The sequence below is a fragment of the Stenella coeruleoalba genome (genome assembly GCF_951394435.1).
Source record: "Stenella coeruleoalba genome assembly, chromosome: 11".
Lineage (NCBI taxonomy): Eukaryota > Metazoa > Chordata > Mammalia > Artiodactyla > Delphinidae > Stenella > Stenella coeruleoalba.
This window is the reverse complement of record NC_137157.1, coordinates 11949979-11968101: the sequence shown is the minus strand read 5'-3', so window position 1 is coordinate 11968101 and position 18123 is coordinate 11949979. Positions and strand designations below refer to the sequence as shown.

Below are 18123 nucleotides of genomic sequence, written 5' to 3'. Positions count from 1 at the left end.
GATTAAGCATTCATCTCACACTCAGGAAAAATAACTGACAGTTATTTTAAAGAATGAAAGGCAGGCTTTCATTATTTAACCTCTAAATTAATGGTCTGAATTCAAATAAGCAAATAAAACACCATGTGAGTTAATATACAAATAAGGTAGCACAGAACCTACAGATATGAATTAAGTGGAATCAAAACCCAATATTTTAGGCTACACAGATAGTTCATTATACTAAGAATATCTAATTAACCTTTTAACTAATATTTGTGGAGTGTGTTCTATGCTGGCCTTATATGACAGGTACTACATGTTACCTCATTTAATAATAGCGAAGGATGCTGAGAAAGCGCTTGTGAAGAGGAGCAGCAAGCTCACCTCCAGAGGAGGAACAAGAACGCTGCGCTGCAACCTGCTCACGAGTTTTTAAAGCATATTTAAACACATTTCCAGAACCAAGATGGGGAAAAGGGAGCTAGCGAAGGAAGACTACAACTCCTAAAGTGTACTTTATTCATTGCAAAAAGAAATGAAAGAAAATGTGTTTTGGGAGTTACAGGCTTCGCTTCCCTATCCCCCCCATCCCCAAGCCAGTATGTGTGCTTTACCACATTGATTTTCTACCCCTTCAAGTATACAATTAAAATCTTAAAAAATGAATGTTTGCTTAAATGGTTCCAACTTTATTCCCTAATTTATAAATTTTACAACAACAAAATTCCATATTCTGGTTTGAAAAATGACAAGATACTTGTTTAAGAGTAAATGCCACATTAAAACGAACAATATTAAAACATACATATTAAGACAGGCAACTTTCTTATACAACTGGAAGAGCTTACCTCTCAGCATTCATATATCCGGCCGTCATCTCTACCTAAAAATGTTATTCTCACTTCCAAACCCTGATCCCAAGGCCTTCTGCCTCATACCTGTGCAACCCTATAGTTGTTACCCAACAACTACCCATTAGTAATCGATCTCCCTGCTTCTAGTCCCTCCCGAAACTATTCTATCCACAGAACCTAAAACCAAAGCGCTATTTTGAGAAGGGTAAATATTGCTGTACTGAAAAATTTAAGAATTTCTTATTTTCTGTAGAATAGTGATCCAGTATTCAAGATCCTCCAGGTTATCCATCAAACCATTTCTTTCTGCCATTCCTGTCTCTTCCAGTAATACTGGTCCCTTCACTATCCTCCAAACTTTCTTTCCTCCCTTCTTTTCGCTACACAAATGTCCAATCAGTGCCTACTCTATGCCAGGCACCTTTCTAGGCGCATAGAATACGCCAGTGCCTTCATGGAGTTTACATTCTGGTTGAAGGAGAAAGGCAATAAGCAAACATACACAGCAAGTCAGATGGTGGCAGGTACTAAGGAGAAAAATAAAGATGGGAAATGTTGAATAAAGGGGTACGGAATTACTGTTTATACAGGGTGCTCCTGATAATGTGACAACTGAGTAGAGATTTCACATAAACAAGGAAGTCAAGCAGATATCTCCAGAAAGAGCAAGGAGGTGGGCAAAAGCTAAGGCCCTGAGGCAAGGGTGTGTTTGAAATGTTCAAAGAATGGGCAGGAGGACAGAAGAACAGGAGGTCAAAGACAGCCAGGGGAGCAAGTCATTTAGGGCCTTACAGGCCAGTGCAGGGCCTTTGACTTTTATGCTGAGTGAGATATGAAGCCACTGGAGAGTTTTGGCCAGAGGAGCAATGTAATGTGACATTTGAAAGGATCACTCTGGTTGCTGTGTTGAGAACAGACTTCAAAGAAGGGATTGGAGAAGAAGAGAAGCAGGGAGGCTAGTTAGAAAATTATTATAATAATACAGGCAAGAGATAGCGGTGGCGTGGCCAGGATGAAAGCAATGGGACTCAGGAGTAGTTGTTAAGGTTTCATGGTCATTCTTGACACTGTATCTCTGTTTCTGCCAGTTCTCCATCTGACTTGTATCTATTTAGTTCTCCCAGAATCTAGCTTAAATTACATCTCCTTCAAGAAACCTTTCCCAACCAATCTCATCCTCAGTGATTACCCACTTTTCCCAGCTCCTGTCGACAACTGCCCATACCACCTACCGACTGGCATGTCGTCTTTGCTACAAGGTACAGTTATTTATCTATTTAACTTCTATGTCCCTATTTTGCCCCATTATCCTTGAGAAAGAAAATACTTTATAACTCTTGGTATCCTCATTTTGCTGCATAAAACATATTCGATAAATGTTCACTAATAATCAAATGGCATCACCTAGAAATTACTATCCCTCAAAAGAAATGATCATACACTCACTTTCTCCTGTAACTGCCCAAATCAAAGAGAGGCCTGCTATCACCCAGGCCACATATCATCCGGGGCTACAGTCTGCTTACTTAGCACAACTAGTTTCTCTGAACCAATGGTTTTCAAAGGGTAGTCTCTGGCCCAGTAGCATCAGCATCCCCTGGGAATGTATTAGAAATGTAAACTCCCAGGTACGCTCAGATCTAAGGAATCTAAAACTCTGGAGGTGGGCCCCAGCAGTCTGTGCATTCTGATGCACCATAGAGTTTGAGAATTATTACTCTGGCTTACAAGTTTAAGTAATTACCCCGCTTTTACAAGAGATTTCTGGAACGATTCCATCCTGGCTTACATCCTCATTCACCTCCACCATCATCAGAAGTCCAAGGTTTCTGGATGGCTCACCCTGTACAGCTCTGCACAGCCGCTCTTCTGGTCCCGCCTCTGGCTCTCCCTCGCCCTCCTAAGCCCTCGCGGTCATGAGTTACCCTCAGTAACCTCTTCTATATACTCACTCTCTTCTCTGCGATGTTCCCTTCACCTTTTTTGCTCTAAAGGAAACCTGACCGCTGCTGAGAACACTGCTGCTGCTTCAGTAGGAGCTTTCCTCCTTCCATTACACACCTCAGGCAGTGGCAAGCATCCTCCCTACTCCGCACTACCATCTCGTGTTGAACCTCACAGGTATCCTCCTTGCTTTCCAAGACTACTTCTACCCTCCGTCCCAACTGCAGATCCTTTGAAACAGGTGTCGTCTGCCTACCTCCTCAAGTCTTAGCACAGCGCTCCCTGTCTTCATCTCCTTTATTAGTTTTGTCATTTTTGACGATCTCAACATCCACGCAGATGATTCATTAACTACTCTGGCCTCCTAGTTGCTGGTACTGTTCTAATGTGTTTAAGTGCCAACTATATTTTTTCACTGAAGCCACTGACCTAGAACTGTATCCCAGCACCGTCATCACCAATAACCACACCTTCTCCAAAATCTCAAGCGTCTCAAGCATTCTCCTCTCACACCATCAGGTTTGCCTGCTCTAGGAGTTTTCCCACGCTAGCATTTCTCCAGCCTCCTTCAGATCTCTACTCTACAGGTTGACCCTACTGCTTTTTGACCACCCTACTCCTCTCCTCCTCATGTTCTTAATTCCCTCCTAAGCCAGTTTAGATTCTAGGGTCCAACACTATACGTAATCCTTTTCGAAAAGTCTTAGTTCCTTTGCCCCCTTTTCCCTTAGTCTAACTTACCTAGTAAAATCTCAATTCCTGGTTAAATCCAACTCTTGCATCTAAACAACAGAAGATTGCTGGATAAAAATCACACAACTGACTTACCACCACTCACTCAAGTTTATGACCACAGATTTTAAGCATCCTACACCTCTCCAGTAAGTACACTTCCCATTTTTTTGAGATGACTACTATTTCACCCCTTGTCCTCTCTCCTCAAATCTGCGACACTTCTTCTCCACTCCCTGCACTAACACTTTCGGCTACGTTTATCTTACATGTTATAAAGAAAGCAGACACGCGCAGAGAACTCCCTCTTCTGCCTGAAACCAATGCCACCAGCCTATCTGGCTCTAAACCCACACACTCCGCCCTCCTTCCTATTAAAAAGAAAACTGCTTCTGGCCAATCCCTCTCTGTATGCTGGATATAGCAGACTTTGCTTCTGCAATTAGCCTCTTTCTTTTCAGCACCCTCAATTCTTCCCCTACTGGATCTTTCCTAGTGACAAAAGACATGTCTTGATATCACCTATCTTTTAAAAATTGTCTCTTGAATACACATGCCCATTTAGTAACTGCCCCAATTCTTTGCTCCACCCCACAACTACACAATATTTCACTGTCTCAACATCTTCACCTACCAATTAACAACTCAACCCATTCCAATTGGCTTTTTCATTCCCATCATTCCAACTCAAACAGCTCTTACTGAGTTCACCAATGACTAACATCCTACCAAGGCCAATGACCAATTATTTGGTCTTAAGTAATCCAAACCCAACAACTTCTTCCCCAGAGTCTGTGATATCAGATACTTGCCTTGTTTCCCTCCTACCTTACCCAATTCCAGTATCCTTTAGACCTCTAGTGAGAAGCCTCGGGGCTTCTACCTCAGGCTTATTCTCCAGTTACATTTTCTCCCAAGGCTTTAAATATGCACTGATGAATCTCGACCTTATACCTTCAACTCACATCTCTCTTCTGTGCTCCAGGCTCATATCAAATTGCCACTGAACTTCTCCACTTGGATATCTATTAGACGTTTCAGACTAAACAAGTCCAAACCATAAATATTGTTTTTTCCTGTGTACTCTCTGTCCTGTTGCAAGGAAATGCCCCCTCCATCCTAATTCCTCAAACCAAAAGTTGAATAAGCCAGATTTCTCTTTCATCTCACCACACACACAAGCCATCTTTAATCTTATCAAATTGCTCTCCAGAGTCTAAGCCATCGCCTCTTGTTTCTTGACCTCCCTTATCACTTTTCGTAGAGCAAGTCAACTCTCCTGCTGAAAATCTCCCAATACCTCCCCATTTTTAACCAGAACAAAATTCAAAATCTCTACCATGGGACATGATCTGACCCTCACCTACCTCTCCAGTCTTATCTTCCTACGTTCTTTTTGTTCTCTACACTGCAACCACACTACCCCCTTCTGTCCTTTGAATGCCCCACACTCATTCCTATCTGAGGACTCTGTATTTGCTACTCCTTCCATAATGCTTTCCTCCCGTAGTTTGACAAGATGGTGTTTCTTATCATTTAGGCCTTTCCCACCCTAGCTAAAGCATTCGCGGTCATATTACCTTTTCTCTATAGCACTTATTAGTTTCTGAATTTATCTTGTTTGCTTACATGTTTACAACCTTCTTTTTCCAGTTACAGAATACAAACTCTATGGAAAAGAACTTTGTCTTGTTCGTGCTCTTTCCTCACCTCTTAGAAAGTGATCAGCACACGGTAGTCATCAATAAATGTGTTAACTTCTTGAGTCTCATTAATATAATCATTTATTTAGCCCCTTACAGTTTCCTGAGCTTTAAAAATATGCATAAGGGACTTCGCTGGTGGTGCAGTGGTTAAGAATCCGCCTGCCAATGCAGGGGTCACAGGTTTGAGTCCTGGTCTGGGGAGATCCCACATGCTGCAGAGCAACTAAGCCCATGTGCCACAACTACTGAGCCTGCTCTCTAGAGCCTGTGAGCCACAACTACTGAGCCCGTGTGCCACAACTACTGAAGCCCACACGCCTAGAGCCTATGCTCAGCAACAAGAGAAGCCACCGCAATGAGAAGCCTGCGCACCACAACGAAGAGTAGCCCCCGCTCGCCACAACTAGAGAGCGAGCAGCAACGAAGACCCAACGCAGCCAAAAATAAATAAATTTTTTAAAATAAATAAATTTATAAAAATATGCATCAAACCAATTTCACTCAAAGTATAAATATAAATTCTGCAATAATAATAGAAGCCTCTTGTTATCTTTCTATATACAAATTTGATCACACCTGATCCTGCTTAAAATCAACAGCTCCTTGTTGGAATAAACAAACATCTTTATTCAGATAATCTAGGCTCTAAAATTTTTAATTTTCATCCATCACTATTCCACTCACCCAACACATACAAGCCACATGGAATTATATATGGTTCACAACATATATACTATCTCACCAATCTATCCCTTTTTGGGAAAGCAATGACCCTTTCCATGCCTCACCCACTCAGCCTGTCTATCTCCTCCTCTGTAAAGACTCCTTTGAACTCCTAGATGCTGTAAGCTCTTCTGTCCTCTATCTGCTTTGCCTCCTGTTAAATAGGCGCATTCTCCGTACTCCTAAAGCTAATCCCATCTTCTCAAAGCATAAGAGCAATCCTTTCTCTTCTCTCGAATACTCCACTTCTCCTTCTCAAATGAATTTGCTCGGCTAGCTTTTAAACATGACCAAGTCTCTTTTATTTAAAATAAAACAAATAAATCTTTCTATGCCACACATACTCTTCTAGCTACCCTCTACATCCCTTCAGAGTCAGTCAAACTTTTCCAACAACTGTCTACACTCACTATTTCTATCTCCATTTCCTTCTCCCATCCCCCCTCCGCCCCCAAACTCCTGAACTGACTCCATTCCCAGGATTCTGCCTTCATTAGTCCGTCAAAACAACGCTTGCAAAGGTCATCAATGACCTCCACGTTGCTAAATCCATGGAGATATTTCAGTTCTCTCTTCCTGCCACTCTTTTATCTTAGTTTCCTAATGTCCTGGTTTTCCTTCTGAAGAACAAGCTCTCTGGAATCTTGTTCCCTGCCTTCTTTGCAGGTTCATCTCCTCTACCAGGCAGGTATCAACTTCTCTCCTTGCTCTACATTTTCTCCCTAGGCCAGTCTCATCTTAAGCCACTGAGTTTCAACATCATCAAACGTGCCCACAGCTTCAATTATTATTGTATGCAGGTTTCTCACAAATTTATAGTTTAATCCTCTATCTTTCCTTGTATTTCCAGACCTAGGTAGTCAACTATCTAAGCGGTATTTCCCCTTGAACATCTCAAAGTTACCTAAAAGTACTAAATCCAAAATCAAACTCATGATATCCTTCCTCTTCCCGCCTACAAAAACACTTGGACCTCTTCCAAACCATAACACCATGCTGCCGACTGTACCTTCAGCATCTCTCTCAGGCAGTTCTGCTTCCTCGGCACGTGCTATCACTACTATTCTCTGTCCCTTGGACTATTACTCAGCCACCACTTAACTTCTCTCTGTACTCTTACTCCTCTCTAATCTGTGTAGATATCTTTTTTTAAAAACAAATCTAATTATAAACTCCACTTCAGCCTTCTCCCAATCCTACTTAAAGTCTTTAAATGGCTTTTCACTGCCAAGTATCTGGCCTCCAATGTTAGCTGAACTGAACTATGTCTACATTTTGTGATAACTCAATTTACTATTAAGTCTAGTTCTCTAAATGCATAAACCAATTAGGATGACAAAATAGGGATTAAAAAGTGAGCATTAAAAAAAAAAGTGAGCATGTAGCCTGACTACAACCTGAATAACAATAACAACCTTAATAGCTGCTGTTATTATTATCATTATGTTACATCTGCTTAGCACAAAATAGCTTCCAAAAGTAGATTATTTCGATACTCTGTTAGGTATTAGTAGTCCATTTTAAAGATTAGAAAACCAATGCTGGAAAGGTTATACACTGACAAATGGCACCACTGAGACCCAAAACTGTTGTCTTTTGACTCACAGTCCATGATTTCCATGTTTCGTGATAAAGCCATCACCTACTGACTACTTCGTTTCTAAAATGGCTGATACACATTTTTCTAAGATTACTCCATTAATGCTCTCAAGAACTATCACATCCTTTTCACAACCTGGAAAATCAAGGTACATACAATTAAGTAATGTGTCTCAAGTAATTAATGGATATGGATACAGAATTCAGGTTACCTTATTTTCATTTCTCTACTCCAGCCTGTATCAGGCTGAATGGTAGCAGTGATAAACCAGACACTACTGAACAAATAAAAGAAGATGTTAAGTGTGATGTAGGAAGCTCTGAAGGCCAGACAGACCAGACCAAATCCTACCTCTGCCAATTCTAAATTGTGTGACTTTAGCAAGTTACTGAAGTTTCTACTTTCTCCTCTGTAAAATGAAGATAACAGCTAATTCTCACATGTGTTGAGGACTGAAGTGTATGTCTAACATATGTTATCACTCAATAAACAATTTAAAAGAAACAAAATAAAAAATATCAGCTTCTCCCAAAAGAAGATAGTGTAAAAAAATAAATATTATACTCCAATAAAGATGTTAAAAAATAATAATAAATAAATAAATAAGAGCCATAGAGTTTAAAAAAATATGGAATTGAGTTTCTAGCCCTGCCATTTACTAATTATCATATACTCTTTCTTGGTCTCTTTCCTAACTTGTACAATACAGATAATGATTCCGGGCCCTTAGCACTGCTGTGAGGATGAAATAAGATGACATATAAAAGCACTTTCTTAACCGGATAGCATCATGCAAAAATCATTATTATCTGTGTACATACACTGACTGCCACTGTGTTATAAACTCTTTAAGGGCATGAGGCTCTTTAATCATCTTTGTATTTGTAACAGCTAGTAGCATAGACCTCTGTCCACTATAAGCATTCGTTAAATGTTGGCTGAACTGATTTACTGAGAAGACAGGACTGAAATATGACAAAACAACAGTTCAAAGTGAAATACAGAAGTTCATCCATATAGAATATGAGTAAGAGAGAGCCTGAGACCAGTCTAGCTAAGATCAACTCAGACGGGGAGAACACATCTTGACTTCTGGGAATTTAAATAAGTGGTCTATAATTTGGTTTCCTGGACATAAACTGTATAATTATCAAACAAGTAAGTTCCCTCAGTACAGGAATCGTATGTCTCCCTCCGTCTTCCCTGCCTCTGCCCCCCACTCTCTCTCTCTGCCGCCCTCCCTGTGTTGGACAATGAAGAGGAGATGGGGAGAATAAAGGGCATAGCAAGTGCTTAGTAGTATTGCACCCCTCCAAAAAAAAAAGTTTAGAAAAAATAATGGGGATGTTCTCCACCAGAAGGCAACTTTAATGAGCGTTCTCTAGTCGCAAGTACTTAAAATACTGATTAACGGGAGACATTTCACGTAAAACTAGTTTGTATTTATCAAAGTTCTCCCTGCATGAATTCAAAGGCATCCTTCACATGCTAGAGAAAATGCTCTGGGGTAGTGAGTGGTCTGCTGAACGTTCAAACCAAAAACCTGGCTCGCACTGGCTATTTACCGAGCACCTACTATGTGCCATACATCATGTTAAGCATGTTTCATAGATTATCTCAAATGTTTACAACAATCCTGGGTAACAGGCATTATTTTCCCTATGTGATGAATGAAGAAACTGAGGTTCAGAGAGGTTAAGTGACTTGTTCATGGCCAAACAACTGGAAGTAAGAGGTGGGATTTAGACCTAGTAAAGTCTCTAAAACCCGTATTCTTTGCACCGTATCATGCTGCCCCCAATGTTAGCAGTTTCACTATAAAGGAGGGTGACTCAACAGGGAAGTGGGGAGGAGATCTGACAAAAAAGGCATGTATACAGCACAAGGCGGCATTCTATCTCAGAGCTCTAGACGCACAGAAGCAAATTAATGAGCCACATCCAACTACACAACCCAAATACCTGGATGAGCTGTAACTTCCACTTTTCAGCTCTGCAGGTTCTGAGAATGTCCACACTGCTCAGAGGTATTGACAACTAATTACAGTTCAGCAGTTTTTCTAGAATGCTTAGAACAGTACCTTTAAGTCACTGCTGGTACCAAACCAAGCAGGCAATGGAGGCGATATATGCTTCACAGCTCTCATGCTTTCCAGACACTAACCTTTCCTGCACAACTGGGTGCCTTCCTGGCACACAGCTACACAAAAGTCACTTCCCAGAACTTTAGAGTTAGAATAGATATCTTACAGCTGCGGAAACTGCGGTCAGAAGACTCAAATGACTGTCCAGTGTCACCTGGCTGGGTACTGGCCTCGATAAAGTTCTGACCTCCTATTCCTCGCCCAGTAAGTTTTCTCCACAGTAGCCCCTCAGTGCCTCCCCCTTAATGCTTGACTACTTTGATTTCCTTCTCTAAGGAAATGACCTCGATGTCATGTAGCTATGGCTCCTTCTGGACATTTTCACTGAATCCAGCAAATGTTTGAGGCCCTGGGCCCGAGGATGCAGATCATGACGAGATAGAGCCGACACGTTTTTTCCCTCTACACAGTGCTGCCCCATCGTTCAGGTGTCACGGCACACATAGAAAATGGTAGTATTTTTATGGCACAAAGTGGCAAACTAGAGTACACAGGGACCAGGTGACCTGGGGAATCCTGGGCCCCTCCTGGCTGCTCCCAGGGTTGAGGGGAACAGTTATCTTGGCGTACATGTGTCTCAACCCAGTATGTGGTACTCTGGCTGGAAAGCTCTGTTCTGGGGCTAACAAGCCAAGGGGATTGAGACAAATTTACAAATAACTGTAATATAAGCACAAAGGAAATAACTGAGGAGACTGTCACTGTCTGCTCTCACCGAACATAAATGAGTGGAAATGAGACTAATTCAACTTGCTTCCTTTTATAACTTCTCTTCCAAACAAATCAAAAGACAGAATAACCCATCCTCTGGTTAACAGGTAGTTCATCAGTCCCACCAATGAGCCTGCAAAGACCCTAGACACAGATGCCTCATTCAGAGATGGAAACTACTTAAAGGACGTAAGTGTGTCAGAAAAGTTCTTTGACTTCTTCCAAATACTACAAAAATAAATCAACAGAGGGGAGAAAATCAGATTTCAAGGTCATATTCAGATATGAAAGGGGAAGCAGGAAAAGCAGCCCCTACACACACACAAGCTCCATTTCCATAAACCTAGTTAAAATTCTGCCGTCTGATATTTATAAATCTAGTCCACCTGAGCCAAGTAGGTTTCTGCGATTCCAGACATCTAGGCTGAAGGGCAAAGGGCAAAGTGAAACCTTCAAAAGCTGGCTAGCAGCCAAGGGCATCACATCTAGGAGGCTCCCTTAGCAACACACAACAACTGTCTTCTCAAGAGAAGACACTGCCATCTTTGCAAAGGACTACAGATGTTGTTTTCACAACTAACTGCAGGGGTTTTCTCCCCCCCTGTATTATTTTCCCCCTCATTCTCCTAAAAGTTACCACATTTCATAATTTAAACGTCTCTCTAGTCCCAGTATGTTTCCCTCCATCCCAAATTACAACACCAGAGTTAACAATAAATTAAAATAATGTACGGTATTAAGTTCCTGGCAAATATAAGATGCTTTATAATGCTTGGTTATAATTACCATTCTAGCTGCTTTATAATGGTTGGTTATAATTACCATTCTAGCTGCTACAGACGTGGTTCCGAACCATGGGCAAGTCACTATTTGTGACTTAATTACTTCCCTCATAAAATTTTAATAACAACAGCGACCTACTTCACAAGACTATTGTGAAGGACAACAAAAATTATTAGATAAAAACTTTCAAAGGCTAATTCCTAATTAAGAATCATACCACCTACTGGCTCTCAATATCTAAAGAGACGCTTTGCTATCAAGGTCAGTGTCCCCCAAACAAAACACAGCCAGGCCCTGACCCACCAGGAAGACTGCAGCTCCTGGGATGACCAGCTCACTTCACCTGCCCCATGTGCCTTCTCCAAACCTCCCAAGCCCGGGGGATGGCACTGCACTGGGAGCTCAGCCCTTGCGCCTAAGTCTAACAAGGTAAACAACATTCTATAAAAAAAAACAAAACAAAAACACAACCCAATGTCACAGTCGCGGCCAGGCTTTAAAACCCTCACACCTGTGAGGAGAAGGGGCTGTGGCAGCCCGTGCTCCGTGGGGAAGGCCATTTGTGCAGGAGCAGAATCTCGCAGCTTTCCACTCCTTATATGTGCAAGTGCAAGCCCTCACCCGCAGCACTCTGTACTCACCCAGAGGTACATCATGTCAGACCGGGCTGCTCAAACTCAGCGGTCAGTTGATCCTGGACTGCAAAAAGGCCCTTCAGTGGACTGTAGGAAAGGAGGTGCCAGAATGGGGGGCCGAAGTTTGGGGTGGGGAGAACCCCCCCCAAATCACTTGAGTTTAAAAATCTAAAACCGACCCGTCTCCTCCCCCCTCCTCCCTCCTCTCCAGCTGACTGTTCTGTTGTTCTCTCTCCTCCCTCTCACCCTCCCTCTCTCTCTCTGGGAGTTCCCAGCCCCGTGTGTCTGAACCCGAGTGTACAGCACACTCGCTCTGTATTTGCCTTCAGGGAATCTCTCTCTGTCATTCTACTTCTAGAAACACAATCATCACTCACAGAGATTATTGCAAAAGGCAGGGATGGGCGGGGTTAGTAATAAACCACCGGCACCAGCTTCTAGTAGCTAGACCTCAACTAGTGTAAGAAGGGTTCTTTAAATATGAGTGAAGCAATCAAAAAAACTCTGCCCTCCAAGATCAAGGGGAGTGAGCCAAGACTCCCCTCTGCCCCAGTTCTTCTGGAGCCCCTTGCAGAAACCAAGCGTGAACAGAGAACCTGCTTGGCACCTACATTCCCTCCCTGCCAGGTCAGCCTTATGCCACTATTCTATAATTCACTAACATTCTACCAATCATAATTCTGAATCTTAGAAGATTTTAAAACATAGGAAAAATTATATATAAGCTTGAATAGGTTTTCATCTTTTGTATTACTACCACCCTAGTTCAAATCAATAGAGCCTCCCCTCTAAAGAGAGGAAAAAACAAGGGGTTTTGAATCAAGTGGATTTTGAGCCCTACCACGTTGTAGATTCTTTACTAGGCACGGGTATGGGGCAGTGTATGAAGCCTGGGTTTGAAATCTGGGTCTATAATTACTATCACCATGGCCTGGGGAAAGTTATTTAATCTGTCTAGGCCTCTGTTTCCTCAAGCAAAAACTGGGTATAACACTCCTTTCGGAGTTGCTGCAATTAGATCGAATGATATCACTATGTAAACTATCTGCCATGTCCCTGGTGACCATGATTTCTAATTTAGTTCAGTTCAAACATTTACTAAGTTCCTCCTATATGCCAGGCATATTTTTGTCCATTATGTTCAATTGTGAACAACAAGAATTATCTAATCATCTGTCCTAGTGTTTTTTTGTGTTTTTTTTTGCAGTACGTGCACCTCTCACTGTTGTGGCCTCTCCCGTTGCGGAGCACAGGCTCCGGATGCGCAGGCTCAGCGGCCATGGCTCACGGGCCCAGCCGCTCCGCGGCACGTGGGATCCTCCCGGACCGGGGCACGAACCCGTGTCCCCTGCATCAGCAGGCGGACTCTCAACCACTGCGCCACCAGGGAAGCCCCTGTCCTAGTGGTTTTTATTCAGAAAATAACTGACTTCTCCTCCATATGCCAATCCCCATGCTCTTTCCTTACTTCCCTACCCATTTTTCCATGTTCAAATCCACAACCCACCCCAGCTGTAAGTGCTCTCCCCTCCTCTGTAGGCCTGGTGTCTGTAATGGGGCATTCACCACTCCTGCCAGTTACTGTTACAGGCACTTACCATTACCTACCAATCTTACCCCATTTATTCACATTTTTTCAGGGCAGGGTTCATCTCTTTTGAGCCATGGAGTCTTTTGCACAGTACCTAGCACACAGTAGGTGCACAATACATTCTCAGAGGATTGTGCGTTTTGAGGAATATTTTATTCCTTTAACTTGTTAAAGGAAAAACAAAATAAAAACAAAAACAAGAGGCCTTCCACCTTCCAGCTGCCTCAGGGTTCTGTTCCCCTCAGACATGTTGAAACAGCTCTCTCCTGCTCATAAAATATCCAAGTAAGGTCTGCCAGTCTCACATTCAAGGCAGGCCTGACGCAGGTACGAGGTACCTTCCCTCTCCCTACCTGACACTTGCAGCTGTAGAGAGGGCTCTGTCTCCTGCTACGGTGGGGTGTGTTTTTCTCTCAGAGTAGAAGGGAAGTCACTTTTCCTTTTCTTCCACACTAAATACGTGCCTTCCGAGAGAGAGCTTCGACCTCTGCCCTCCTCCCACCTCAAACCCCCACTTGTTTATGCTCGGAGAGGTGGGGCAAGTATTCTTCTCAGCCTCACCCAAACCTTTTCTTTTTCTTTATGCAGAACTTCTTTGCTTCGTCTGAAGTCAGGATTACCTCAGTTCCAGTACAAAAGAGGAGTAAGAACTTCCATGTCTAAAACGGAGACAGCCTTTTTTCTAAAATGGGAAAACAAATCTCGGCTTTCTATAAACTGTTACTTCGCGTCTGTTATATAATCAATTTTTATATGTAACTTTCCCCTCTAGTCTCATAGCCCACGCCCTAAATCTTAAGTCACCAGGCTTTCCTATACTCCATTCTAAACAACCGTATTAAAATCACACTGTGAAGAGATTACAGTCCTTTCAAACTCTTTGAAGACACAAAATTGTATGGTGCCATGGGCCCGTGGGCCCGGTTTTGATCCCTGGTCGGGGGACTAAGATCCCACAAGCTGTGTGGCGTGGCCAAGGAAGGAGGGGGGGAAGGAGACACAAAATTGTTAATACTCATTCATAATTTTATTTTATTTTATTTTTGCGGTACGCGGGCCTCTCCCTGTTGTGGCCTCTCCCGTTGCGGAGCACAGGCTCCAGACACGCAGGCTCAGCGGCCATGGCTCACGGGCCCAGCCGCTCCGCGGCATGTGGGATCTTCCCGGACCAGGGCACGAACCCGTGTCCCCTGCATCGGCAGGAGGACTCTCAACCACTGCGCCACCAGGGAAGCCCAATACTCATTCATTCTTAACCAAGTACCAAAAAAAAAAAACCGCAATAAAATTTCATATATTGTCACTTTATGGTGTTATCTTTTAATCAAATTTAGGATGGGATAATGATACCACTGTTCTCCTGGAGCAAAGCAGGAGAAAAACACGTACAGAAACGAGATCCTTAAAATGAAATTTAAAAAGTTTAAATATGTCACAAAAACTCTGAAAACTACCTCCAAAACTCCCATGAGTGGAATCTTTGTAAACTTCTTTGGAACCACAGGGAGTTCATAAATTTCTATTGTCAACGCATCTTTCCCTTTTCTGATCATAATCTTAAGAATCGGGTGAACAGTCTGTTCTATATGTTTTCTTCACTTAAAAAACGAAAAACTTCAAAATCCCACAGGCAAGCTAAGTGGATCTTTTTAATTCATGCTCCTGCATGTCCACATTTCCCTAACCTTAAAAAAAAGAAAGGAAGAAAAAGAAACAAGGAGGTAGGAGAAAACAAAATTCTTTCAGATCAAGTCAAATAAGGAAGGCTCTGCTTTGTCGCTATGCAGGATCCAGATGAAGAGACACAAAGGTATAACAAACGCACTCGAGGAAGACCCTCTGAATAGGATCCCAGTCTTACACACAGGATTAGGACGCACACGTGCTTCCTTCTATCAGGAGAACACTTTACCAGGCTGCTTAATGGTTCTTTGAAACTTATCAGCCTCTATATTAGTTCGGAGGAGGGAACATGTGAATTGGAGCATCAGAGAAGGAACTCTTCTCAAGAGGGCCCACAGAAGAAGTCTTGCATGCTTGCTCCTGAGAAAGAAAAATCAGATTATCTGGGATAGCAGTATGGGTGCTGCCAGTAATTCTAATCTGATAATGCATCCTGAATTCCTGCTTCTGAAAGCACTGGATGTTGTAATGTGAAGAGTCTGGTGGGCAGAAAGGGCTTGAAGCCACATTTTTGATTCTCTGCCTCAAAGTCTAACAATTGAAGAGGTTGCATGTTTTATGCCAGTTTCTCTGTGGGTGTAAAAGGCTTGTGGGGAAAGTTTGTACATCTGGGGGACCAACACAGTTTTGCAAAAATATCCCTGAGAAATCAGGCACTGCAAATTTTTCAAAAGAAATTGAAGCAACCCTCTCTACATAATTTCTACTCCTTTCACTTTCAGGACTGTTAGAGACAACACAGACTCACCACAGCAATGAGCTATAGAAACGGACCATATGAAGTCCAACTGAATTTGACTCAAAAAGAAAAAAAAAAGTTGAAAGAATGGGGCTCTTTTAACCTCATTTCCTCTCAGCTTAAAATAGCAAGGATTCCCACAGGGCAGTTCTCTAATAGAATCTTGCTCCTCAAAATGTGACCCACGGACCAGCAGCAGCCGCAGCAGCGTCAACCGGGAGCTTCCTAGATAAGGAAGAATCTCAGGCCCCATCCAAGACTTACAGAGTTAAAATCCACATTATGACAAAAGCCACAGATGGGTCACAGCACACTGACGTCTGAGAAGCTAGTCTAGATAGAGCACTGTCCTCACGTAGCAGGACAGACTCATGCAAGACAGGGGTAGATGCTGTTGTAGCTTTCCAGTTGGGCATCTAAACCACTCTGGAACACTAACCAGAGAGTGCGCATTCCCACGCTGCGTGATGACTTCAATATAACACAACCACCAGCTACTATTTACTGAGAACATACTATCTGCCACAACTCTGCGTGCATTATCTCACTGCATCTTCACAATATCTCTGTAAGGGAGGCCCTACTTTAGCTTTTTCACACATAGAAGAAAATTGGGGATCAAAGTGGCTTAACATTTTGCTCATGGTCTGACGGCTAGTGAGTAAAGGAGCCGCAAGTGAAACATAAATTTGTAATACTCCAAGATCGGTCCTACATCACACTTTTTCACGGATAAAATCAAATCAAGACTGCCAAGATCACTGGAAAATTCCCGCTGGATATAACCTTGCACTCTACCTCTGCCCGTTACTAAGACTTCAAACAACAAATGATGGAGATGAGGTTTGGAACTCAGTGTACACACATTGTACGTGAGTTTCCAAAGGCTGTGCCTCTGGTCAAGCACTGCTGCTATGACAGACGTCATTAAGAGAATGATTCTGGAAACCTCTTATGAACTGTGGTTACCTTCTACGATGTCTACAGTGAGCTCTAGACAAATACACAGAGAAAAGGGTACATCCCAAAGCTCAACTCTCGGAAAAGCTACAGGCAAATAGATTTGTTAGAGTTCTGACCCCCAGTTTTAGGGAACCCAGGGCGATCATCCCTAAAAGAGGAAAACGTATTATCTTAAAAGCTGTGTTCTTCCTCATTACGTTTCATATTCTCAAATAACCTCCCATCCTTCTAACTAACTTGCTCCAGTATCCCCTCCGCTACAAGCTCTGACCTCATCAAGCACTTGCTCATCACCTACCTACCCCAGTCCTGTCTTCCACTCCCTCCTATGCCCAACTCTGATTCCATGGTCCATGATTATAATGCCTCCCTCGCAAATATCCTCAATCATTTGTTCTCTCCATCACTGGCGTTTAGCAAAACTCCAATCCTGGTTAAGTACAATTATCTGCCCTCTCTGTGCCTGTTCCCAACCCACTAAATGTTGCTGGAGAAAAGCCACATGACCAAGCTGACTGGCTTCACTATATACTCATGATCAGAAGCCTCAACTGGGCACTTGGCAATGCCAAGCAATCCTAACAAAGCTGCCCCTGGAAGCTTCCTCACTCTCCAAAATGACGACTTCTTACCTTTCCCTGAAACCTGCCTCATTCTCTCCCCACCACCCAATCATCAGCTGTTGCTCTCTCCAAGTACTTCATTTTAAAAGAGAAGCATTCAGATAGTCTCTTCTGTGCACCAAATCCACAACCCTACCTAGAAACGCATGCACTTCCTCCTCCTCACATTCTGTTACAATGAAGGAAGCATCCCTTGCATCAAAGGCCCATTTCACTACTTGTGCTCACACCCCACCCCACCCCCGGTGCCTGTGTAAGGACCATGCTGCTCTGTTCATCACCCCCTCTCTCCTGCCTCATCACTCTCTCCCCTCTCCACTCATCACTGTCAGGCCAACAATAAACATATGTCCATCTTCAGAAAACCTCCCCTCTGCCCTCACACACTGATGGGGAAAGTGTATGTTGGTAGCACCACTTTGGGAGTCTGTTTGGCCACATCTATCAAATTCTGAAACGTGCATGGCCTGTGGCTCAGCAATTTACCTCCAAGGAACCTATCTTAGAAAATCCCCACAAGTGTAGAAGGAAGTTCACCGTAGCAATCTGTAAGAGCAAAAACTTAAAAACATAAATGTCCAATAATAGGCAAGTAACTAAATGAATCAAGGTTTAAAAAAAATCGTCCTTGGACACCTCACCTCCCTCCAGCCACTCTCTCCATTTCCTTGCTCACCACTTCACAGTAAATCTTCTCAAAAAAAGAATCTA

At 42.8% G+C, this 18123-nt stretch overlaps 1 protein-coding gene across 11 annotated transcripts in view; it reads right to left on the bottom strand.

Annotated features, from left to right (window-relative positions):
- Positions 1-18123, bottom strand: part of RBFOX2 (RNA binding fox-1 homolog 2) — a 262837-nt gene that overhangs the window by 135434 nt on the left and 109280 nt on the right. Inside the window, exon 1 of one of the 11 annotated variants that reach the window (XM_079936679.1) lies at positions 11820-13036. The exons of the other annotated variants lie outside the window; for them this stretch is intronic. Within the exon in view, the coding sequence (XP_079792805.1) occupies positions 11820-11834 (15 nt within the window). The 5' untranslated portion in view covers positions 11835-13036. Of the gene's footprint in view, positions 1-11819; positions 13037-18123 lie in introns of those variants that run through there. 11 annotated transcript variants of the gene reach the window in all.